Genomic DNA, 26,995 nt, shown 5'->3' on the forward strand with positions numbered 1-26,995 from the left:
CCACCTTATTTTGGCATTTGAAACCTGGACTGTATGAACTGTAAAAGAGATCCTGTATATAACACTGTAGTTTCAGTCATTCCTTCTTTCACCAGATAGTTATTGAGTCTGCTATGACTAGGTACTGTTCTAGAATCTAGATCAGCAATCTTGAAATAAGTCAAGGTCCTTATTGACTTCTTGTTAGTGAGAGATAAATGGCATAATCAAGGAAAAAATTCAGATATTTACTATTATATAAAAATAATAGTAAGTAGGTTAGAGGAAGAAAGATATTTTTGTGTAGCATGGTGAGGGAATTCATCTGTCTCAAGGATGGTAAACCTTATATATAAAATTAGGAAAATAGCTTTTCAGGCAAAAGGACAGCAAATGCAAAGGCCATGGGGTTAGAGTACTCTTTAGGTTATTATATTCATATACATTTTGGAGAATTTGTATTAGAGTTTAAGTTAACAAACTTAAATCCATGAATTCCAGTTATTTTCTGTAAAGATTTTTCTTCACAGAAGTGAAGAAAATATTTTTTCTTTATATTTTTCAGATGTTGCTAAATTTGCATAAGAAGAGTTGGATGGAAGGTTTGACACTTCAGGACTACAGTGAGCACTGTAAACACAATGAATCAGTGGTAAAAGAGATGTTGGAATTAGCCAAGAATTACAACAAGGTAAAAGTTACTTCCAACATTTCATTTTTTTTTTTTTGAAGATTTTTTTGAGGTTTATTTCTCATAATTTTGGAAATATGTGTGATTAGGAATCAAGCATTGTATAAATATAGTATAAAATAGAGTGGCTTATTTTATAGACACAGAAAATATTTTACTCTTTTTAGGCCATCTAGACTGTCATAACCACTCAACTCTACTATTTTAGTATAAAAGCAACCACAGAAAATACATAACTGAATAAGTGAACCTGTGTTCTAGTAAAACTTTATTTACTAAAACAGGCTGCTGGCTACATTTGACCCATGTGCTATATAGCCAGTCTCTGTAGTAGACCTGGTAAAATAGTTGACATTAAAAATCTCTTCATTATTGCTTCATTATTTTAATTGACATTAAAATTCTCTTCAATAATCTCTTCATTATTTTTCTTGGAAGAGAAAAAGAACAAGAAGATGTAAATAACAATAGCATTTAATACTCATTACATATAGTTTATTTCATGAACTTTCCTCTTCTTCACTTAAAAAGTTTTTATTGGGCAGCAGCTCTCCTGCCCACCTGTGACTATGCAAGTGTTACTCTTCACCAACCTTCTCCCTGGGTCTCTTTTAGCAAATCTGTCCCTTTCAGTGGCAGCTCTTTCTGCCTGCTTGAGTCTGTGCAAGTGTTCTTTACTCCTCTCTCTTTTTATAATAAACCTGCCCTTTTAGATATAAAAAAAAGTTTTTATTGAAATACTACTATGGGTCAGGCATTGGAGATATGGTAAGAAGTATGACCTGTCCTCACAAACTTACTCTCTGACAAAGTAAACAAATACACAATAACTAAAGCTATAAAGAAAAAATGGTGTAAAGAAGAGTATGTAGAAAAAGCTGTATTTTGCAGTGTTCATGATAATGTTTTTCCAGAGATTTATATTCTTTTACAACTCTGAAATTAAGAAAATATTTGGGTTAGGACTGAAATATAACTTCTTGTATTAGTTTTATTAGTTTGTATTGTATTAGTTGTATTGTTGTATTAGTTTCCTAGGGCTGCCATAATAAACTGTCATAAACTGGTTGTTTTAAAACAACAAATTTATTCTCTCACAATTCTGGAGGCGAAAAGTCCAAAATCTAGGGTATTGGCAGGGCCATACTTCTTTGGAAACTTTTAGGGGAAGACTCTCTTTTTCTTTTTCCAGCTTTTGTTATCCAGCCTCCAAGCATTCTTTGGTTTGTTGTAGCACGACTCCAGTCTCTAACCAGATTTAGGATTTCAGCATCTTTTGGGGAGGGGGTGGTGCACAGTTTAATAACATGTATTTTCCAACTTTTTTTTATTTTTACCAGAGTACATATAAAGAATAGATTTTACATTTTGACTCAGTAAATGCAAGTGTGTGTGCATGTATATATATATATTTGCAACAAGTTTTATGAAGCAGTATTTACTCTTATATGTGGTAGTTTCTATTTTCTTTCTCATTTTATTTCCATTTTCTTCTTTTTGAAATATATATGTTCATGTTAAACACATTTAGCTTGCAACCCATTAATAGGTTGCAAAACTGCAATTTGCAAATTTATAAATATCTATAAAATATCTCCTGTAAAATTTACATTGGAAAACAGGGATTTTTCCTTCATTTCTAGGAAAACAGGTAATAAGAAAAGGTTCCTAAGTAACAAGAGTACTAGACCAAAATTGGTGTATGCTATAACATATTATTCAGATTTTCCACAGACTAGATGCATCAGTGTCACCTGGGATCTTATAGGAAACATAGCTTCTCAGACCTGCTGAATCAGAAGCAACATTTTAACAAACTTGTCAAGTCATTCAAATTAGAAGTTAGAGAACACTGTCATAGAGAAGTCCTATAGGAGTTTAGAGGCTTTTGCTTAGTTAGGAAAGACCTTGTATGATATCTTAGAGAATAGCAGCATTTCAACTAGCCTTTAAAGCATAAATAAGATTTAGAAATGGAGAAATGTCACCCCAGGCAAAGTTAACATCATAGGCAAAGAATAGGAGACAAAAAAGGCAAATGACATGTTTAGGAAACTGTTTGGCTAGAGTACATAATACTTGAAAGTGAATAGTGGGGAATAAAGCTTTTTAAAGTTATTAAAGTCAAGTAGCAACATTTGTAATATAAGAATAAGAGTTATTTTTGAAAAGGGGTGTGATATACTCAGAACCTCACTTTGGAACATAATTTGACAAAGATAAAAGAATGCTATAAGAGGAGAAGCTGGCTATTACTCAGAGAAAAGGTACCAAGTACCGTGGATTACCACAGTAGCAGCGGAAACAGAGGCAGTGATAGACAAAACATGGTACTTGTTGGATAAATGAAAAAGGCTAGAGTTTAAGATTTTGGAGTCGTGGTTAAATTGATATTGTTTGTCATACCAAAAAGTAGTATTTTTTTGTTTTAAAGCACATTTTAAAGCCTATTTTTTAAGCATATTTTCTCCAGATAAGTATTAGCTAAGAGACAGTGTAGGACCAAGTATAGCAGCAAGTCTTCAGAGACTTGTTTTTGTTCTTTGAAAGAATTGAGCTTAAAAAGTGTCGAAGGACTCATACAAATTAAATTACAGCAGAAGTAGATTTGGCTTTTAAGAGTATGCCCTGGGTATTTAAGAGTATGTGGTGTTCCAGCTGGAAATCCCGACTGGTTCTATGTTGTAGGGAAAATATTTTTTTGTCTTTCTAGTGTATGTTTTTATGCTGCGATTTTTATAAGTTAAAAGGTTACAACTTAATTTTCAGCAAATTGTAGGACTGGTTTTAATTTCTCTGTAGCATTATAAGTTTAATTCACATTGGTACCTCTGCCAGGAAATAACCTATTTATGGTTACTACTGCCCATCCATCCACAGACGTTTTTCCTATTTTACAGTTTTGAAAATCTCTGTAGTACTCAAAAACTTGTAAGATTTGGTTATAAAATGAAAACAATGTGTAAGCTGTGATAGGAAGGAGTCCAAATTTGGGAATGTAATTCCCTCTGTGATTGAAAGAGAATGTGCTGGATTTTTTAGTAACACATAAAATATAAAAAGAAAGGCCCATGCCATCAATTTTTCACATATTTTTAATTGGTTGATGCTTTAAACTAAGGTAATTACTGTTAGGTGACAGTTAACTCAAAGTGAAAGAAGGTTAGAAAATAATTAAGTTCCTTTGCCCCAGCTTTTCAATTGCAAGTCTGAATTCCACATCGAAATTAGTAGTTGATTTCCATTAATTCCGAATCTCCTAATTGAGTCAATGCCAACAATTATGTTTTTTTAAATATTGATGATATTTGATTGCATATTTGTAAATGTATGAGAAATTTTAAAAATTAGTTGTAATTTTAAGAGTGGTGTAGAAACAGAAATTTGTCTTTTTTGGAAGATATAACCACATAAATTCTGGCATCTGACAGTTTACTTTTCACATGAAAATACCTATTTCTTTTTCTTTTTTTTTTTTTTTTACCTCATATGTCTATTTTATTTTTTGTAAGAATGCTCAAGATCCATCATCTTAGGGAATCTCCAGCAAACACAGTTCTCATTCTAAAGTCACAATGCTTGTTTATCTTGCATTGGTAGGCTTGTAACTTTGACCAGTATCTCTGCATCTCCCCCATCCCCAGTCCCTGGTAATCACCAGAAAATACCTATTTCTTAACCTATAAGAAACCTTGGATGTATTTTTCATATGCTTATATGTAAAATATGTAATTAAATTATTATATTAGGTTCAGTACAGTAGCTATATTAAATAGAAAAATCTTGTTTTATACTAGTACAATAAAGTAAGATAAACAAAATAAAATATAAATGTTGAGGAAAATAGGCCTGATTATTATTATTAATTTGGTATGATAGGACATATTTGCTATCAAACATAGAAATCTAAGAAGCTACACTATAAAATTGTTAGATCTGTTATACTTGAGAATTACATAGGCGGTAACCATGCAGTTAAACAGACTGAAGCCAATTGAAAAATATAATAGGTAAATCAGTTCACAGTAGCATCCATAATTATAAAATACTTAGAAATAATTATCACAAGAAATAGAAATGTATGCGTGGTTCATATGACTTATAACAATATTAAAGACATTTGTTTATAAATATCCTTGTTTCCAAATGTGAGGACTCAGTGTTATCTGCTACTCTCAAACTTCTAAGTTCCTTTAATTCTAACAAGAATGTCAGTGAACTTATAAAATTTTGCTAACTTCACAATAAATTTACCTGCAGTAAAAATAAAACTAGCATTTAATGAATGCTTGTTATGAACCTGACTGGGAGAAAATATTTGTACTTATAACATAGAAAGGGCTAGTATCAAAAAATGCATAATATTTAAAGAATTCTGATAGGAAGAAAAAGAAAAATACCAGATGGTTTCACTTATAGAAGGAATGTAGAGGAACCAAATAAGGGATCAGGAAAAAAAACAAAACTATAATAGGATAAAAATCAAACCAACAGGCAGCCATAGACCAGAGACATTATGTAGGGGAGCAGGAGGGAGAAGGATCAGGACAGGGGTGGGAAGAGCACAAGGGACTATGGTGATGATGCGTGGGTGAATTGGTAGTGGGAATTTCATGGGGAAATCATACATTGTACAAAAATGAAGGATGATATAATAAATATATATTTTTTAAAATTCTGATAGATTTTTTAAAAACATTAAATATGCATATAAGAGCTGGGGTGTAGGCCAGAGGTACAGGAGGGTGAGAGGATTCATCAGAGACAAAGTGGGGAGCAGAACAGGCAGATTGAATGATATACACTGCTGAGGGGAGCAGCAGGTGAGATGGGAGAGGTCCGCTGCACCATGTGGGTAGCTCCCTGGCCAGGATGGCTTCACAGTGCTGAGACTTAACCCCTGGCGCCACCAAGAGGGCCCGGAATTCTGATACAGTTTTAAAAAGCAATAAATTGGTCAAGAACTAGAAAACTCACTGAAGACAAAGGACAAATTAACATGAAAAAGATCAACTTCTAAAAAAAATATTTATGCATACAAGAATTGGGGTACAGGCCAGAGGTACAGAGAGTGAGAGGATTCACCAGAGACAGAGTGGGGAACAGGACAGGCAGACTGACTGAAATACACTGCTGAGGGGAACAGCAGGTGTGAGTTTTACTTTAATGTATTTGGAGAAAGGTAGAAATGTTTAAGTACGGTTTTACAGCTTATTTGACTATATGTGCACACTCCTTGTTTGTAAAGTTCATACTGGTTTATAAATTGAAATTTAAGGGCAAGTAAAATCCAAATGTGAGCTCCTTGAGGAGCAAGAACTGTCTTACTCAGGATACTTAATAGTAGTCACCAAGTGTTTAAAATGCTGAAAATGCTACTGTTGAAGACATTCACAGAATATACCAGTATGTTACAAGCTCTTCCAAAAAGAGTTAGAAAAGTTTCTTTTAAAGTAGATATACTTTTAGATTTAATATATGGTACTCCCAAGGACATAGTACCTAATTTCCTCATATGTAAAATGTAGATTAAATACTTCTTGGGGATGTTTTAAAGGATTTATTAAATTATTATTTGTAAAAGCATATTAATGTTTAATTACAGAAGATTGTAGAAAAAACCTTTTATCATTCCCCATATTTTATACATTCACAGATTTCTAATTGTTTCATGTTTGTTAATTTGCTAGCCACTTCTTTAAATTTGTTCTCTTCCTCCATAACCATTGTCCTGATGTAACACTCGCCAAAGAAGTAAAATATATTCACTAGCAGTTTAAGAGTGAGGAAAAAAAAAAAAAGCCAGACAGGTTACTTTAGAAACTGCATAAATATGAGCATGGCAGTTGTAGAGTGAACAATGTTAGCTTGTTAAAGGGAAAAAAGAAGCCGAGGATTAATCAGAGAAATATGACATGGAATCAGGCATGATGTCTTGAAAGCAGAAGTGAAAGGATTAGAAAACAGGTGTTTGAGTGGCTCTACAGGTTTCTCAAAGTTCAAGAAAACTAACTCCATTGGAATTAACCTGGTGGGGATTCTTAAAGGAGTGTTAATGAAGTGACAAAGAACCAATCAGTGTTTATTAAAGGGTATATAAAATGATAGAATTTGAGATACAGGTTTTTTTATTTGAGAAATTTGACCATTACCAGAAAAAAGAATCCGAGGTTAATGGACCTAATATGAACCTCTTTAAGATGGGGGGTACGTCTGAGGGGATTATGATAACATAACAGACCAAATTCCAAGAATTTCTTAGAACTGTGCAGACCGTGCATGATGGGATAGCCATCTGGGGGTCTTTGTTGATAAACTGTTAAAAACGTTTCTAGTGCGAATAGCCACAAACATTTTCAGTGCTTTTTTGTTGGTTGAGTAAACCGAAGAGCATGAATGCAAAAGCAAAATTCGACGCCAAATCACAGAAGTTGCCATAAACACAGAAGTTCCCTAGTGAGGACACTGCCTGTGCCTGAATTTCATTTGTTTCTGCTGCTACCATTTCTTAATTTTTCCTGGTGACTGGCCAGATTAGAACTATGAATGAAGACAACCTAGTCTTGCCCAGATGGTAGATAGGTTACAGGTAACTTAGTAGATGGAAAAAATATATAGGTGGTTGATGTAATGATTTGGTCTGAGCTGGTCTTTCTTACTTAGTATGTAATAGATGTGCTTACTCTTTTGTCATGGGGGTTTGCAACCTTAGTATATGCCTAAATCTACAGCTGCTCCTCATTTTCCAGATGGCATCTATGGCTGGGAGTACTTTTTACCATCTGCACTTCTCAAAGAGTTTGTGAACTCTCTCTTTTAATTATTGGAAATGGAAAAGCTAATTGGTAAAGTGGTTAAATGAAGTAAAAGATTTTTAAAATTGAGTTAGAGCTTATTACTTTGGATTTAACCTTTCAAATAGACTTTGATTTAAATGCTTTTTGACCTTCATCTTTGCATATCTGCCATCTTTGATATTTGCAATACTTCAAAATACTCCTTAATAATTTGTACATGGATTCATATTTTGAGCCAAATTCCATAAACTCCTACCGCCTTCCAATGCCGAAAGTACTGTTGTTGGCATATACATAGAACAACGAACACTGAATGTGTATAGAGTGCAAACTTAGGAGAATTGTTCCATTCATCTAATGTGCTTTCTCAAAGTAATTTGGAAAGACAAACATTCTATGTGTTACCATTGTATACATTTATGTAAAACACTGAGATAGTGGGAGAAGTAATTTCCCATTTAGGAAATCCTTTTTTAACTAGCTGAGAATAAGAGGAGTGACATCTGACTCTGAAAATGAACATATTCTCTGTCTAGGGAATTCTGGATTTGGAGTGTTATTAACTTTTATTTTTCCCTCTTTCAGTTTTATGAGTCATAAATGTATTTCCTAATGATGTGTTGTAAATAAGTATCCTCTATTAATCAGTAGATACAATACTTATTTACCATCTTTTCTCTTTAGGCAGGTTCTACTGGGGAAAATTCTCTAGATAGTTTGTCCATTTATAAAATTAGACACTTGCCATCTTTGCTCATTTTCAAGTTCTCTGTTTACAAAACTATTAAGAAGGTGTGAAATGCAGCCAAACTTCCCAGTTTACGGGAAATGTCTGATGATTGCATTTCGTACATGTTCATTGTTCACACATGAAGAAATTTGGCAGCTTCAAGATTATTAAGTTTAAACTATCCAAATCTAACCCTCATTGGGATTTTGGTTTTCTGCTTTCTGCCACCATCATGTCACCCATCTCCTTTTGTAACCATCTTTGTGGTAAGTGCTACGGTGATATTTCCTAAGGTTGATGATGCTTAAAATTTCATTTTCATATCAAATGTCATAGTCCAGAAGTTCACCTGATTAGAGGCCTACCTTTAGGAGTACTATACCCAAACTCTTAGGAGGTTTCTTAAACTTAGAATTGTTAATGAAGGGGTTTTGTGGTGGTGCCATTATTGGGAGAGGATGGCATTGGTGGTAGCTAATCTAACTGCTGTAATGATTTCAGACTTGCTCTGCCAGATAACCTATGATCATACACATAAGAGTTTGTAGCTAACTTTGAAAATAGTAAAAAAGTGGCTTGCATATGTATTATTTTGGTTAATTTAATTTTGATTTGATTTGGCTTTTGTTCAAGTCATTTTTGATATTGAAACTTCAAATTATTCATGATTATTTCATAACCATTAAATCACTCATGTGGAATAGTGAGATTTTTTTTCTGAATAGCTGTATTACTTTTAAAGACTTAAATATGTGAAATTATTAATTATTAAGGAAGGAAATTATATGATTTGTTAAGTGGATCAAAAGCCAGCAACTACTTTGATCCTAAGTGCTGTCAGTAAATACATACTAAGTATACACAGGTTTGGCTGACAAGAAAATGAACAAGAAAAGGGATGGTAGAGAACTAGTCTGAAAGTAGGAAGAAGAAAAGAAGACATAATAGAACCAGTTAATACCAAAGTGCCATAAGCAGCTAAATCTGGGGCTTCTGTCCTCCAGTTTAGACATCCCTCAAGAATTCAGTAATGTTTTCTAAATGCTTAGCAGTACTATTTGGTAGTCCAGTTGATATTTTCAATGTCTTTTACATATTTCTTAGTCTGTTTTCAAAATGATGATGATAATAATTTTCATTACCCCTAAGTGTTATTCTGGAGATTAACAAAGTAAGGTTTTTTGTTTAGTAAAAGTACTTGAGTAAAGGTTCTGTGGATAATAATTTTGATCACCATTATTTTTGGTGATCTTTCTGCAGTGGGAAAAGTAAATTTAGAATTTGAAACTCTGTCCTTTGTGTTTCATTCACAGGCTGTAGAAGAAGAAGATAAGATGACACCTGAACAGCTGGCAATAAAGAATGTTGGCAAGCAGGTGAAGTGTACTGTAATAGGTTATGCACACGCATAATAACGTGCTCTGTAGAGTTAAAACTATTTTAGGTCCTATATGATTTTCTTTTCCTGTCTGTTCACTCTACGTTTTTCTTCTGTCATATAAATGTGATACTAATTTTAAAGGTCACTGAATTATTTGATGTCAGGTTCTTTTTGCCATCTATAGAGAAGTAAATCACACATACCTATGAGATACTCTCTTTAGTGAAAATTTACTAGAAATAAAGTAGGAAACTTACGTCCCGAGTTAATTTTCCAAGAATGATTTTTACTTGAAATAATATTATCAGTAAAGATAATGGGATGGTAGATTTATTTTGTATATAACACTTTTTTAAATGATATAGTTTATCGATATGTGAGCGTCAGTGTTCCTGAGAAAGCTTAGTTGCCTGTTGGTTAGATTGAGTGAAGAGAAAGGGTTTTCAGCTCTTGCTCTTTCACTTTTCCAAGATGAAATATATATTTTAGTCCCTATTTTCTGAGGATGGGAGAGCACACCATCCAATTAAAAGAATCTACAGATTAATTAGACTGTTTTTTAAAGAATGTTGATTACATTTTTTTCATTTCATAGAACATGGTTATCATATTGCTGATGTTGGCAGAATCTTGATATTTCAGATGCAAGACACTAAGCTGTCTTTGCTTTCAGCCATCCTACCATATGCTCTGATCCCATCACATCTCACAAGCTATGTAGGTTTGGGCCAGGACCATTCTTGGATGGGAAATCTCTAAGAATCACCCAGCTGCCACAAGAAGTAATGTAGATAACTGAGGGAAGTATGTTACCAATTCACTACAAAACCAGTTATTCCCACAGAGCAGTAGGGGCAAAGGTCTGACTTAAATAACATAATAGGTGAAATCATATTAATATTACTGCATTTGGAATATGTAACTTAAAAAACAATAAGGATATTCTAACAGCAAAATGAAATAGAGCTCATTTTATTTTCTAATTCTATGTGTTAGTCCCCCCTGTTGTCTATTCCTACTTATTTTAGTCTAATATATAAGGTCACCAGCTTTAGAATCCTGTACATTTTAAAATGCAGTAACTGTCTTTCAAATAAATGACTCTCTGAGGCTATAGCTTCTTGATGTAGATTTTATTTAACAGTTAGCGAATAAAAGGATTAAATGTAAACGAAAGTAAAACTAAAAAAATACATACTTTTCAGAGTTTAATCATCAGAATCATTTTTTTAAATTACAGTGCTTCATTGGTTTGGCCTACTAGATGGCAAAAAGCGAAACTGTCTGTAATGGAATCAAACCAATATCTTTTTCTCCTGCCAGTCTTTCTCAGTCTCTTTCACCTAAAATGCCCTAAGGCTTATTTTTGAAATAAATAAAATTTAATATTGTGGTTTAGTTACTTGATATTATTTGTGTCATGTTAATATACCTCAGTTGTTTAAAGAAATCAAAATGTGTTAAAATTGTAGTTTAGAAAAGAACAGCCAAGAAATAATTCCAGTGATGAACATTTGTTTAAAGTTAGGAATCTTGGATATTTTAGCAATACTCATAAGAAAATAATGCTTTGATTTAAAGTATTTTATCGTGCACAATATAAACCATTATTTCAAAGCTCTCAAGTTTAGCTGAAATAACTTCATTCAGTTCAGCTTTCAACAGATATAAATTAAGTCATTTCAGTTTAATTTTCTTTATTATAATGCGGTGGTAAGCCTCATTTTAAACTCAGATATATCAAATACAAATCTAGATCAGGTTTAAGTTAAAAGATTGTACTATGTACTTTTCTGTGATATACTTTTTCAAAATAGGGCATGATGTTTATTATTAACATCTTAGAAACGATTCAATTTACATTTAAGTTTTTAAACTACTATAGTGACTTTTGATCCAAAATATTTCCTGAATCATTTTAAGCTCTATTCCTGAAATAAGTTAAATTATACAGGAACTTAATTTAAATTTAAATTATAGTGAAAGTGATAAGAATTTGTCTGCTGAGTGTAAAGTACCCCTTTCAGACATTCAATGTATGTGAGTGTCAGAAAATACACATACATAGTTGGACTTACACACTTTTGTTGTTTTTTGTGCCCCCTATCAGATGATTGTGGGCTATATAGAATTCCTTGTTACTTTTTATAATTTTTGGTACAGTCATAGCATTTATTGTATACATCAGTCTTTCATTATATAATTATTATTTTATCAATATTTTAAACTTTTAATAGATTTAGAAATCCTAAGGCTGTAGTACTGTATTAGGAAAGTTAAAGTGTGTCTGTGTCTATACACACAAATATAAATAGAAATTTAGGTTTGCTTTTCCTTAACAATTTTATCTGCTACTGAAAAAAATCTAAGTAATTCATCTGCCGATAATATGGTTCTTTCTTTTTCTTTCCTTATTTTGTTTTAGGACCCCAAACGTCATCTGGAGGAACATGTGGATGTGCTTATGACTTCAAATATTGTCCAGTGTTTAGCAGCTATGTTGGATACTGTTGTATTTAAATAAAGTAATGCAAAAAGCTATCAGTGATACTTTCGATGTATATTCTTCCTCTCTTGTTCCTAGTGCTCAAAATCAAGGGACCTCTGAAGGTGTATTTGGTTCAGTGAAAGACATCTGGCATCATTTGCAGCACTGTAACACCTTCAGTCTCGGTTGTGCAATTACTTCTGTTTCTTTAGTCAGGGTCTCCGCAGATTCTAAAGTTGTATAAGAATACATCAAAATGGACAGATTTTGTTAAGATCCCATTTAATATTTGAAGAAATCAGTAACAAATATATTTTGATTGTTGCTTACAAAATAAAATACATTTACAATCTATGTCTCCTGAGGTCTTTTTGGCACTGGGTGGAATTGACTGAATAATGTTTGATAGTATTCTAGAAATGTCACACTAAGATGTGTTTCTCTTTGTATTTTAACATCTTAGACCACATGAAAAATCATTGTGATAACAAAACTTGACCAATATGAAATGATGCCCATTTATGAGCGACTACTTCATCAGTGATTAACCTTGAAAAACTCAATGTATTTTTTTTAAAAGTATTTGTCAAAAGTTAAATATTGTATACTCAATATTTTATGAACAGATTATCCTGTCAAGATTTCAGAGGAGTATTTAAGAAGAAAAGGGACTTTTAAATTTAGACTTTATCATTTTGTATGAGTACATTCTACCAACAGTGTTGAGATTGGGAGTAGCCTGCTGTAACTCCACTAGACTTTCAGCTAAGACAGCTAAGATGGTATATAACATCTTCAAAGTAAAATGAGAAAAGTGGTTACAGTGTGAGTTTAACTTCATGAGCATATAAGTAATAACTTTGTTACTGCTTTTTCTCATCATTCCCAAATTAGAAGTACTCAGTTTTTTGATATAGATAAAAATTTGACTAATGGCAGTTACAGATGCCCTTGTCCCTCAGCCTGCTTCTAACTTGATAAGCACCTGCTCCTGTTAATACCCATGGTACAACACCATGTTAGGTACACCAAGGAGTATTGTAATAAATAGAGGTAAACATATAAATTCTTATCTGTACCCTTTGTGAAAATATGGTAAGAGTGTTTCTAAGGTCTTGTTAAAAGGGGATTTTACTTGGGGAGTTAGAATTTAGACTTAAGACTCTACTAGAGGTGGAATGAGTGATGTGGAAGACCAAAGGCTGGCTGTATGAACAATTCTGGGCTCTTGGTTGCCTAAGGGAAAGTTACAGAAACTAGAAATCAAAATGGATGAAATCGTCACTATATTTCAATGTCTCTTATGGTGGAATAAGAGGTATTAACATTTCTTGCTTGTTCTGTGGTTTCTTTTAAATATAGTGATAGTATGTTTTATGTGGGATGTAATGTGTATTAATTGTTACGACTACAACAGCTAACCATTTATAATTAAAGTTTTAGTGGAAGTTATTAGATGTTTTCCGATTGCCTAATTTAAACTTGTGTGCAGGATAGTTTTTTTGATACATGATTTCCCCCTTTTATATAAGTAAGTTTCTATGACACTTCACAGATAGGGTTCATGGAGCTTCATGATTTTCGTAAAATCGGCCCTCATAAGATGGTCTCAGCAATCCAAGGACTATTCTCAATATCAGGTTGGAAATACTTTTTTTTTTTTTTTTAATTTAGCCCTCTGAAAATGTACCCTGAGTATAGTAACGGAGAAGGCTTCCACAATGTCTGCCTTTTACTCTTCTTACTGGATCAGTTCATCTTCCTGGACTTCCTACAACCACATTTCCCCCTTGGCTTACATCGGAGATATTCCCAATTTCAAGACCTTATCAGAAATCCTTCCTAGAAGAAATTACATTTTCTGTATAGGTTTGAAGTCGATCAAAATTAGGATGCCTTAGGAGGTTCACCTTTATCTGGGAAAGGCTTAGCTATTTTAGTAGCAGTCTCATGCCCCACATCCCACTTAGGAGTTGAAAGGATTTCCTTAATCACAAGCTCCAGAAGCCGCTTCAGGTGTGTGTGCTTATGTGAGCATCTTTGCCCATCTACCATGCAGTATCACAGCAGTACTGTGACTTACTTGCTTGCCTTTAGTACAGATTTCCTTGCTTTCCACTTAGGTTAGTGTGGAGGCATTGAAAGCTCTACCTTCACTCTTCAGTGTGATCTGCCTGGACTAGGAGCACCTGAGTTTTGGGAAGCTCATACAGAATGCAGGCCCCACTCCAGACCTGAATCAGAGTCAAGAATCCTGGCATGATTCATAGGCATCTTAAAGTTTGAAAAGCTCTGCTCTACAGATATATGGCTCAAAATCCTGAGGAAAGCCTTAATTTTCCTTCGTGAGTATATATATATGTTACATAACCTGTGAGGAATCACAAAATTTAGTACCGATAACCTAGAGTGTACATTGAGTCCTTATAAACTGCGAGGGAGGTGCAGTCTACTCCTTTTCTATCCTTTAAAGCTAATTCAGAATGCTGGGAATTAAAGAACCTCAAAAAATGGCAGGAGATTCATGTCTTGTCTGTATATTTAAGACTGTCCCACTGAGTAAGGAGGGGGGTTAATCCTGGACCAGCGGGGACAGCACTCGGACAAAACAAGAGTAGCCAGAACAGGCAAAAGCCACCCAGGAGATAATTGTGGTGGAAAGTAAAGGGCAGAAAATCCAAGTGTCAGTGTCATAAGCTACCGTCCTCTCCTACACACCCCAACGCCTCGACAGCTAAGGCCTTGCTTGTTTATAAAGCTCCCTGGTTAGGAACTGATTTGCTTTCAAAAAGAAAAATGGGTCTGGCAGCAGTATTTTTCTCCCAGAAAACTGTCTCGGCTTAAGTCTGGGACATCTGGTCATCAACCTGTCCAGTCCAGGGCTGCCTGCACAGGGTCTTGCTCTCTGCACCCTGCTGGAGGCCACAGCTGGTGCCCGCTGAAGCCAGGGCGCCCAGACTGCACCCTGAGGCACCGCTCTAAATACGCACGGGCCTAGGTGAAGGTCGAGTCTCATTAACCCTTTACTGCCCAAGCCCACCCCAGGCCCTTAGCGCCGCTGTCTACTGGGAGCTGCCGGGGCCGAGGAGGGTAGGAGCGCTCTCTTGAGGCACAGGCTCCACCAGGCGGAGGTGCCAGGCCCAGCTCCACGTAAGGTAACAGTGTGTGGCCCTGGGGTCTGCGCCAGACTCGGCTAGCCCCGCGCTCCCTTAGTCTCCTTGGGGGCGGCTACCTCCCCGGATTGCCAGGGTGCTGGAGCGCTTACTCTTGGGCCGGTTGGAGACCTTAGACAATGAGCCAGTACCGGCAGCTGGCTTGGGCTGCGCCACCAGGCGGGGTTTGGGGGGTGGCCTCGCCCGTCGCGGGCCCCAGCAGTGCCTCGCCCGTCTGTCCGCCAACTCTCTGGACCGCGCTGAGATCCCGCACTGCGCTCCTCCTCTGGGTCCCCGCGCGGCTCTGCGTCGGAGGGAAAGCCGCAGGAGGGCGGACTGGCGGGTGCCGGGCCACGGGAAGCAGTTTTGGGCGGATTAAACCTTTGCTGTTCTTAAGTCCTCTAGTCCAGGCAGAAGGCTGGGTACTTTGTAAACCCCAGAACTGGGAAAATTCTCCATATACCTTGGGGTCAATACCTCGTGTTATTTTTTGTGCCAACATCCTTACATGAGTTCTTTTTTTTTCTATTTCTCTTTAGAGTCTTCCCTTTTAAAATTACTGGCATGAATTCTTTCTCTCCCCTCCCTATATAAACATTAAACATACATAACACACGCGCGAGTCATTAGTAAGGATTACTGCGTTGACACCACTTCCACTCTGTCTCCCCAGATCAGTGCTGCAAGAAGAACCCATTTGCACGAAGACTGACTCTCTCTTCCTGGAGAGGCTTTCTGAACCTGTCGCCGAACCACTAACTCAGAGAAGGAAGTGCAGTAGGACCGAAGGAGGCATGCATGGCGCCTGCCCCCAGTTCGATGCTCTTCAGATCATCTGCAGCCAAGCTCGCTGATAAAATATTTAATAAAGACCTAGTAAGCATCACTGCAAATACATTAAGGCACTTCAGCTCGACAGCGTATGATTATTTCAAAACTTAAAAAGGAGATCCTAGATTGTCACTGTTTCTGTGCTCAAGCAAGAAACCAAACCTTCCCGGGGTGGGTGGATGGGTGGGTGAGTTGTTGCTTTTCGCCCCCCACGTGTCCCCTTCCTGACTTGCATCGCTGCGGCTCTGGGCGGCAGCGATTTATTTATTTATGTAGTTTAAAAGGTGTGCGGTGGGGGGTTGGGGGTTGCCGGGGACACGTAGGACCTGCTCACAAAGGACTGGCTCAGGTGTTGTGTGTTTCTGTATTAACTGGAAAAGACAGACTCTGGAACTTTTACAGGGCGAGAAGAGGCCACCGGCTCGAGCTTTGTATACTTTGCACTTGAAATCGTTACATTCAACTGAATATTTGGCTCATTCAGATCCGAAAAGTCTCCTAGCATCGTCGAATTCCCTCCTCCGCCCCTCAGCTCCAAAGGAGGGAGGGGGGGGGGAAGGTAGGAAAATGTTTAGTAAATTGCACATCTTTGAATCTTCCTAAAGCAGTGGTCACAAAGCTTAAAGGTGACACAACAGTGCTCACGTAAAACCAACACACATTCCCCACCCCCCAAGCCAACAATAAAACCATCCCCTTCAATATGCCATGATCGTCGCGACCAGGAGCCAGGTGATTATCCTAATTAATGTCTATCTAATTAAATTACTGTCAGCAGTTAACCAATGGCAGGAGCCGTTTCATCGGCTGCACAAGCAGCAAGATCAAAAGTGAGCCTTTTCTGATTGCTGCATAGTGTCAATTGGCCAATCTCTTCTCCCAGGGAAAAAAAAAAGTAAATCAAACCTTTGAGAAGCATTTGCTGGTTGAAGTGCTTTCTGTCTAGTGAGGGGGTCTATGGATTTCTAGTTTATGATAAATAGGACTTTAAAAACCAGGGACAGGAGGGCGAGTGTTCAGGTTCTAGAGCTATGCAGCTGGAGCACTGCCTTTCTCCTTCTATCATGCTCTCCAAGAAATTTCTCAATGTGAGCAGCAGCTACCCACATTCAGGCGGATCTGAGCTTGTCTTGCACGATCATCCCATTATCTCGACCACTGACAACCTGGAGAGAAGTTCACCTTTGAAAAAAATTACCAGGGGGATGACGAATCAGTCAGATACAGACAATTTTCCTGACTCCAAGGACTCACCAGGGGACGTCCAGAGAAGTAAACTCTCTCCTGTCTTGGACGGGGTCTCTGAGCTTCGTCACAGTTTCGATGGCTCTGCTGCAGATCGCTACCTCCTCTCTCAGTCCAGCCAGCCACAGTCTGCGGCCACAGCTCCCAGTGCCATGTTCCCGTACCCCGGCCAGCACGGACCAGCGCACCCCGCCTTCTCCATCGGCAGCCCCAGCCGCTACATGGCCCACCACCCGGTCATCACCAACGGAGCCTACAACAGCCTCCTGTCCAACTCCTCACCGCAGGGTTACCCTGCCGCCGGCTACCCCTACCCACAGCAGTACGGCCACTCCTACCAGGGAGCCCCGTTCTATCAGTTCTCCTCCACACAGCCCGGGCTGGTGCCTGGCAAAGCGCAGGTGTACCTGTGCAATAGGCCCCTTTGGCTGAAATTTCACCGGCACCAAACGGAGATGATCATCACCAAACAGGGAAGGTAATGATCTATTTTTGGCGGCCGCTGCTCCAGGCGCCGCCCGGGGGCAAGTGCGCCTGGGTTGTGACCGCGGCCGCAGCGACGATTTGGGGTCGGGAGTGGAGTGTAAGGCGCTCTGGTGCGCCCTAGAGTTGGCTGGTTTTGGAAAAGGAGAAAGTGGAAGGTATAACCACCGCGGTAATGTTGGAGGTGGGGGGAATCCCGCTCTAGAAAGGTGTTCGGAGAACCAGTCAGTGGCCCGAGGAAGGCGAGTGAGAGAGAGAGAGAGAGAGAGAGAGAGAAAGAGAGAGAGAGAGTGAGGGAGAGAGAGAGAGAGAGAGAGAGAGAGTCCGGGCCAGCGGCCGGGCGACGGGTGGGACGCATCAACGCCCGGATGCACCGACAGGTGGAGATGCGGGTCGCCGACCTCGCTCTCCACCTGGGCAGTGATAACCGTCGTCTCCCCGCTCTAGCTCACCCGCAGATCGCCCCGATTTCAGTCCTGCTTTTCCTCCCTCACCACCCCTTTTCTAACCCAGCAAACATTTGCTCATCGACGCTGTGAGAACAAGTTTTGCTTTGCATTCTGGCGCCGCGCTTCTTGCATTTAATCTTTAACATTTATGTTTTTTTCCCCCCTTGTTTTCTCCCCCCCTCCTTAATTTAAATAGGCGCATGTTTCCTTTTTTAAGTTTTAACATTTCTGGTCTCGATCCCACGGCTCATTACAATATTTTTGTGGATGTGATTTTGGCGGATCCCAATCACTGGAGGTTTCAAGGAGGCAAATGGGTTCCTTGCGGCAAAGCGGACACCAATGTGCAAGGCAAGTCCTTCCAATTAACACGTTTTCCTGACACTTATTTAGGTGAGAATGATTAATTAAAGCCTTTGTGGACTGGCTCGAGCGACTTTTAAAACGATCGGCCAATGACTTCTAAAAGGAAACGAGGGGGAATGAGGGACAGACTGAGCGGTGAAAAGGGGGAGGATTATGCAAAAGCTATTTTAATCATTCCCAGTTAATAAGAAGAAAAAGCGGCCTAAAAAAGCCCCAGCTAATGGGCCTCACGGTGGAATAAAGGAATAAGGTGTGTGTTTGTGTGTGCGTGTGTGTGTGTGTGTGTGTGTGTCCTACGTGGTGAGGAGCTGGGACTGGGCTGTGCCCGGGGCATATGTAAACAACGCATTTCTTTCTCTAGGAAATCGAGTGTATATGCATCCGGATTCCCCCAACACGGGGGCTCATTGGATGCGCCAAGAAATCTCTTTTGGAAAATTAAAACTTACAAACAACAAAGGAGCTTCAAACAACAATGGGCAGGTCAGTGGCTCAAGCGCTCATTCTCTCTCTCTCTCTCTCTCTCTCTCTCTCTCTCTCTCACACACACACACACACACTCACACTCGTCTCTCCCTAACAGTTTCCAGTTCATCCGTTTAAATTACCATGAGAAACTGGCCACCTCTCTCTTTGCTTCATTAAAAAGACTTTAAATTTTTAAAAAAATTTCCACCCGCCACAATTCTATGAATTCATCTGTAAAGTTGTTCCCCTTGCTCCTCGCCCCATTCCCGAGTTCCCAAGGACAAATACCCGCCATTCCCAAGTACAGAGACTTGATTTATTTCGAGAAGGAATCCCACAGAATCTTCAGCGTGTGAAAATCTTGTTCCTCCTCTGCAGGGAGGCTAGGAGAGGGTCCCTGGGGTTTGGGCGAGCCGGGTGCGTCCTCTCCGGTGCTGCCGCGAGCCTGGCGCGCAGAGCAGCGAGGCCGACGCGGCGAGCCAGGCCCCGGGCCCGGGCCCCGCCGCGAGGGAGCCGGGGCGGCCGACTCCGTGCAGCCTCCGCGCGGCGCGCAGCCCCGCACACGCCACCCGGGTTAACGCGCTCCCCCGCGCCCCCCTTTTTCTCCGCCGGACAGATGGTGGTTTTACAGTCTTTGCACAAGTACCAGCCCCGCCTGCATGTGGTGGAAGTGAACGAGGACGGCACGGAGGACACCAGCCAGCCCGGCCGCGTGCAGACATTCACTTTCCCCGAGACCCAGTTCATCGCCGTCACCGCCTACCAGAACACCGATGTAAGGAGGCCGCGGCTGTGCGCGCGCGGCGGGCGCCAACGGCCTCTCCCCGCGCCCGCCCGGGTCCCCCGACCGTCCCCAGCTCGGTTGCTAACATCAGCAACAGCTGGCTCTGCTGCGCGTTTTAGGCACTGGCCTAGGGGGGCTGCTGGCACCTTCCCTGAATAACAAGCCGGAGGGAAACGCTTCCCTTGCGTTTCCGGCTCGTGTCAGCCCTGTCACCTTTGAGGCGCCCAGGTGTTCTAGGGCCTCTTCCACTCCTCTTCCACTGGGAATTTTAATTCAGTTTTCAAACTAGTGCTATATTTAAATCTGATTTATTTTTCAAAAAGCTCGCCTTCCTCTAGAAAACAAGCAGATTTTCTTGGCAAGCATGGCATTATCTAAAAAAAAAAAATTAAAAGAATCTCAGAAGTCACAGCTGAAATAAACACCACTTTTTGAGTGATCTAAAGAACATACACATCCGCAGCGTAAGAACTGCGATATTACAGATTACTGGGGGCTGTGGAATGCGTTTTCTAGCACTTGAACCTCTCTTCACCACTTGCAACTTTGCAAAAATTTATGGTACTTCTGTTGATTTTACTACTAGGAGTAATGGCATTAAAATAAAAACGTAAGTGAAAATATCAGAAATGAAAAACATGCAGACGTTTAACCTGAGTTCTGCAGGTTAAGTCTTCTGACTTATTAGAAGTAAAACAACTTTTAAAAAATATGGTGAATCATTTTAAAATGGACAACATTTGGTGTGAATTCAGGTTCTCCTTAAAGATTTTTGACTGAATAGTGCATTGTGAATAACAAGTATTTTTAAAATGTGTATCTGAACCAATTTAGAACACATGGGAGAGCTAATTGGAAGCAATCCTTAGGTTTTAGCCATTCATCATTAATTTAAAGATGTTCTTTATAACTTTCATACTTCCTATTTTTTCCTTTCCAACATCCATCACCTCAAAATTTTCGTTAGGGAAAACTCACTAATAAACAAATTATAGGCTTTAAGTCCCTGCAAAAAGTGCAGGTGATGTATTCTTAAACACCCAATCCTGCATAGAAGCTGATATCATGTTAATCTTTTTTTTTTTCTTTATCCCAGATTACACAACTGAAAATAGATCACAACCCCTTTGCAAAAGGATTTCGGGATAATTATGACACGTAAGTAATTTTGCATCTTTCTTCTCTTATAGTTGTGGAACTGGGTCTTAGGTCAGAGGTGACTTGTTGTGTACAGGGATTTTGGAGGTTAGAATGTGTTTGTTTTTTTGAGGTTTTCCCTTTCTTCTTTGTCGGCTCCCCCTTCTCTCTGATGACTTTCTGGCTTGGTATTTCTGTGGTTTTGGTCAAAGGTTTCCTCTACCTATTTTTAGTTGTCTTATGAATTACAAAGTTGTTGGCGGGCCTCTGGGGCTGGCTGGCTGGCTGGCTGGCTGGCTGGGGAAGCTGCCCTGGTTCCCTGGTGCGGGAGTTTTATGTGTCGCTACAGATGCTCAGCTCAGATTGTCTGTGTCTGAAACCGCCCGATTCTGCCTGAAAGTGCATGTGGCTCTGGCAGTTGTTACAGTCTTCTTGGCATATGTGACTTTTATTTACCCATTTCCAAGTTTTGTGTAATAGCTTTTCCTGTGCAAGTTCATGAGCAGAGCCACTGCTGCAGTCCTTTCAGGTTTGGGGAGGACCCAGGTGCTGTTGCTATGTATTATCTACAAGCTTAAAAAGAACAATATTTCTTATCTTTTGTTTAACTAGGTGTGTTTTAATGAAATGTGTTTGTTCCTGTTTCTCCAGGCCTCCTTTGCTATCTCCACTTCTTTTATATCAAAATGCCCTCTCTGGGGGCAATAGTAGGTGTAAACTAAATACTTTCTGGGTTTGTTCTAGCATTCTTACTCAGGGTCCAGGTATAGTGCCTAACAGTTCAGAGAGTGTTATAAAGCAAAAGTCTCAATCTGGATTGTAGTATCCCCCCACCCCACTTTGTTTGACTATAAAAAGAAAGGTTACACACACTTTAATTTTATGGTTAGCATTAAGTGCCTCAGAGCTACAAAGATGATGCTGTCTTTGAATAGAAATATATTAAATTTGTGGAGGAGACATGTGGCTATCTCTAATCCATTTCCAGGAATATACCAATATTCCCTCCTAATATTTTTTTTATAACAAAATGAAGAGTCATTGATATTACTGCCTATAGTCATCACGTACATTCCTCAATCTAGATGATTCCTCAGAACAAAAACTTGGCTACTGTAGTCATAATCCAAAAAGGTGGACCTGGCACACTGGAAAGTATGCAGCCCAGGAGACCAGAGATATTGGTCTCTGTACTAGGGGGTCTTGTAGGTTTTGAGTTTTTAATTCTGTTGTGAACATCTGTTGCAAAGCATTTTATTTTGCACAAATCAATTTGGTAATCCCAAGTGGATTGGGACCTGGATGGGCATCTAAACTGTACCTTCTGCAGACTGTTTTTTTCTTTTGAGATATATGGTGTTAAACAGAGAAGATATTTGTACCTTGCTAGTTATGTTCCATTCCTGCCTTCCTCTACTGTTCTCATTTGAAACTAGAAGGAAATTTTGCTCAGTAAGAAGGTGGACCTGATCAATCACAGCATAACCCTACCTGCCCCTCCTTTGGCTGACTTCTGTTGGAAAAGTCATTTCCTTTTGGTTCTTTAACCACTGTATATTTTTTTTTTATAAAAACTTCTCTACTTATACAAATAGATACCTTATAATTTTATATTTTGGAATAAATAGAATGGTTTATGACACTCACCCTTCTTCCTTTTATGTTGATTATTTGGATATGGCTCACTTTTAGAGACATAGGGAGAGCAATACGAGTTCAGGGCAACTAGGGGGTTGCTTGGCCTCTCACCAGAGAATCCCCTTCCCAAAGGATTAAAGTCTGACAAGAGTGAGACTCTTTCAAAACAGTCTGCTGATTAAAGATTAAAATGTTTATGTGTGAACTAAATAAAAAGGGAGGCAGGCTTGTGTGTATGTGTATGATGTACCGTACCAGTCTTGATCCAGTGTCTGCTCCCCTCTCAAACCTAATGGGATTTTCTAGGCCCAGGGCCTAGAATTAATCTTTGATTATTTTAACTGTGGAATTTCTCAGTAACACAATCACTGTCTGCAATTGGGCAGGTCATTTAACTTTTCGTTGCCTCAGTTTCTTCATCTGTAAAGTGGGATAATAAGGGTACCTAACTCAGAGGACTGTTAGGACACTACAATAAATGATGACCTGTACAGTCCTGAACAGCAGTGCTTAGCACCTAGTCAAACTGTAATAGGATGAGTTATTATAAGTGGGAGAGTGCTTGGAGGAGGTTGATAACTATATTGCAAGAGTTGATCCCAAAGTGTTTTTTTTCCCCCCAACCGTTAACAAATCAAAAGCTGGGGGGGAGGGCGGTGGTCAGAGTAAAGAACAATTTTTCTTTGTAAAAGGCTTTTCTGGACTGATGGTTTTGTTTCCAATTAGTAATTCCCCTTTGTATCGGTAGAGGGTTGGGGGTTAAAGGCTCACACGGGGGAAGCAACAGACAGTAAGCATGGTGGTGACGTCCATGCTTGGAAGACTAAGACTTGTCTTTGACGATGACTACCTGGATGGCCCGCGTTGTGTGTTAAATGGAAGAGCGTGGTCTTAAAAGGTGGAGCAGCGAGCACCTTGTTTAGAAATTTCAGAAACTCACAGCAGATGAAAGGCCCACTGGGCAAACAACACTTCGTCTCTGGGTGACTCTGCTCTGGGTGCGCACATACACTGCAGAAGTGGGATGAGAATCCCCTGCTGTGCTCCTCTCCCCGCCGGTCCCCAGTGCACTTGGCGAGAGGGAGCGAGCGAGCCCGGAAAGAGGACAACCTTCCTCTTGATCTACACCTCGCTTAGGTCCTCGAATGACAAATTGGTCCCTTTATAATTTCCCAATCCATTTAGTGCTGATGCAGCTCTGTGACCTGGTGTCCGCATCCTGGACGGCAAGTTGCAGATGCGGAGGGTGGGGGCGGGCGGAACGTGGAGGTGGCCTTCCCTTCTGCCCCCCAAGGGACCTCCGCGCCACCCCTCGGTTCTCTCTCTCTCTCCTTCCCTCGCAGGATCTACACTGGCTGCGACATGGACCGCCTGACCCCTTCGCCTAACGACTCCCCGCGCTCGCAGATCGTGCCCGGGGCCCGCTACGCTATGGCCGGCTCTTTCCTGCAGGACCAGTTCGTGAGCAACTACGCCAAGGCCCGCTTCCACCCGGGCGCGGGCGCGGGCCCCGGGCCGGGCACGGACCGCAGCGTGCCGCACACCAACGGGCTGCTGTCGCCGCAGCAGGCCGAGGACCCGGGCGCGCCGTCGCCGCAGCGCTGGTTTGTGACTCCGGCCAACAACCGGCTGGACTTCGCCGCCTCGGCCTACGACACGGCCACGGACTTCGCGGGCAACGCGGCCACGCTGCTCTCGTACGCGGCGGCCGGGGTGAAGGCGCTGCCGTTGCAGGCGGCCGGCTGCACCGGCCGCCCGCTGGGCTACTACGCCGACCCGTCGGGCTGGGGCGCGCGGAGCCCCCCGCAGTACTGCGGCGCCAAGTCCGGCTCGGTGCTGCCCTGCTGGCCCAACAGCGCCGCGGCCGCCGCGCGCATGGCCGGCGCCAACCCCTACCTGGGCGAGGAGGCCGAGGGCCTGGCCGCCGAGCGCTCGCCCTTGCCGCCCGGCGCGGCCGAGGACGCCAAGCCCAAGGACCTGTCCGACTCCAGCTGGATCGAGACGCCCTCCTCCATCAAGTCCATCGATTCGAGCGACTCGGGGATTTACGAGCAGGCCAAGCGGAGGCGGATCTCGCCCGCCGACACGCCGGTGTCCGAGAGCTCGTCCCCGCTCAAGAGCGAGGTGCTGGCCCAGCGGGACTGCGAGAAGAACTGCGCCAAGGACATAGGCGGCTACTACGGCTTCTACTCGCACAGCTAGGCCGCCCCCGGCCGCCCCCCGCCCGCGCCCCGCGCCCCCCGCGGCCGGGACCCCCCAGGCAGCCCCTCGCAGCTCGGCCCCAGCTCCTCCTCCCCAAGCCCCGCCTGGCGCACCCCCTCACTTTCTTTGACCCTCGATTACCGTCTGCAGCGAATAAGTGCAGGTCTCCGAGTGTGATCTTAACCTTTTTTTTTTTTTTTTTGCACAGCAGTTTCTGCACTTAGCGCACCGACCTTCAACTTTGCTGTGAACCTTTTGGTTTCCCTCCCTACTCTCCTTCTGTGAAGTTAAACTCCTGACAGCCCTCCTCCCCCTCGTCTTCTTCTCCCCCCCACTTTCTTCTTTCTCGTAATGAAACTCTTCACCTTTAGGAGACCTGGGCAGTCCTGTCAGGCAGCAGCGATCCCGACCCGCCAAGTCTCGGCCTCCCCATTAACCGTAGGATGTTGACTCTAGAACCTGGACCCACCCAGCGCATCCTTTCTTATTCCCGAGTGGATGGATGGATGGATGGTAGGGATGTTAATATTTTAGTGGAACAAAGCCTGTGAAATGATTGTATATACTGTTAATTTACTGTAACGAATGGCTAGTTTTTATCCTCATCGTCAAGGCACAAAACCAGTTCATGCTTAACCTTTTTATTCCTTCCTTTGCCTTTTACTCCACCCCACTGCCCCCTTTAAAATTTTCTTGTGAGATAATTAATATTCTAAGAGGCTCTAGAAACGTGAAATACTTGATGGATAATGATGGGTTTCTCACTTCTCAATCCGTTGCATGAAATAATTACTTTGTGCCCTAACGCACACAAATAACCAAGGAGAATCTGACCAAACACCTTTACAGGATAGGTGTCTGTTCATAGGCAAGTCGATTCAGTGGCATGATGCCTGCAAAGCAAAGTTAACTGGAGTTGTATGTCTCTTCCCCTCCCCCTTCCTTCTAAATAGAATAGCTCCACATCAGCAATATTATTTTGCCTTATTTGTTTTTCCCCAAAGTGCCAAATCCATTACTGGTCTGTGCAGGTGCCAAATATGCTGACAAACTGTTTCTGAATATCTTTTCAGTCCCCTCCCCTCCACCTTTATATGCTGTAAATCTTTGTAATGAATATTCTACTAATGATATAGATGACTGAATTGTTGGTAACTATAGTGTAGTCTAGTGAAGATGAATTGTGTGAGTTGTATATTTTAACTGCATTTTAGTTTGAAAATGATTTCCCCACCACCTAGAAACAGCTGAAATTTGACTTCCTTGGGAAAACACTAGCATTAATGCAAGTAAGACTGATTCCCCCCACCCCCCACTCTAAGTCTTGTTATATTTGATAAGGAGCATTAATCCCCCTGGAAATAGATTAGTAGAATTTCTAATGTTGTGTAGCAAACCTATACTTTTTTTTTTTGTATTTAAAATCAATGTGAAATATGCATCATACACAATATTCAATCTAGATTCCAGTCCATGGGGGGATTTTTCCTAATAGGAATTCAGGGTCTAAACGTGTGTATATTTTGGCTCTTCTGTAAATCTAATGTTGTGATTTTTATATTTGTTTCGTTTTGTCTGTGAACTGAATAATTTATACAAGTACACACTCCATTGAGAAACGTTTTGTTTTTTGCTCGTTTGTATCGTCTGTGTATAACAAGTAAAATAAATCTGGTAAAACACTATGGTGTTTGGAAACAGTTTACAGTTTGAAAATAATTTATTATAGGTCATTACTTTTAAGGGTTAAGGAATAATAGACTGTCCCCACTCCAATACAGGACAGCCTGTTTAATGGGACCCACCTCCCATTTTCCAGGAATTACTTTTTTCCTTCTTTCTTACAATTAGTTCCCTATGAGGCAAATTTCACTTTGTTGCACTCATTTTTTTTTTTTCCAGGAAATGTATGCACCTTCTCATATCTATCCGATTTTCTCTGAAGTTGGATATATTGCCAGCAGGAAAAGGAGGGCCTTTATTAAGGAGTAAAGAATTTTCTTAAATTTCACAAAGTAAGGTGGGAGGCTTTGGTCAAGAGAGGGTATAATTTAAATGCATGCCCAAATAGGCTGTTGACCAGCTGTAGGCAGATATGGAAAATTTCGGTCTTTCATTCTGAGGCCTTGGAGATAGTGGAGAATTTGTAAATGCAAACACAGATCGGCCTACAT

The 26,995-nt window shown here is 40.5% G+C and overlaps 2 protein-coding genes across 2 annotated transcripts in view; both read left to right on the forward strand.

Moving 5' to 3' along the window:
* The window catches only part of PSMD14 (proteasome 26S subunit, non-ATPase 14), a gene marked incomplete at both ends in the record, with an annotated part of 85,016 nt that extends 72,914 nt beyond the window's left edge, over positions 1-12,102 (forward strand). Inside the window, 3 exons of the mRNA XM_084236236.1 lie at positions 545-670; positions 9,511-9,573; positions 12,004-12,102. Of these exons, the coding sequence (XP_084092362.1) occupies positions 545-670; positions 9,511-9,573; positions 12,004-12,102 (288 nt within the window). The remainder of the gene's footprint in view (positions 1-544; positions 671-9,510; positions 9,574-12,003) is intronic.
* Positions 12,103-17,080: 4,978 nt separating this feature from the next.
* On the forward strand, positions 17,081-25,060 carry TBR1 (T-box brain transcription factor 1; the record flags this gene model as incomplete). Its single annotated transcript, XM_084230848.1, has 6 exons — positions 17,081-17,772; positions 18,423-18,577; positions 18,954-19,075; positions 19,677-19,835; positions 20,941-21,002; positions 23,963-25,060. 6 exons carry the CDS (start codon positions 17,081-17,083, stop codon positions 24,819-24,821), a joined length of 2,049 nt encoding a protein of 682 aa, XP_084086974.1. The 3' UTR covers positions 24,822-25,060.
* Between the last annotated feature and the right edge of the window lie 1,935 nt (positions 25,061-26,995).

This window comes from Talpa europaea, assembly GCF_964194135.1.
Source record: "Talpa europaea genome assembly, chromosome: 1".
Classification (NCBI taxonomy): Eukaryota; Metazoa; Chordata; class Mammalia; order Eulipotyphla; family Talpidae; genus Talpa; species Talpa europaea.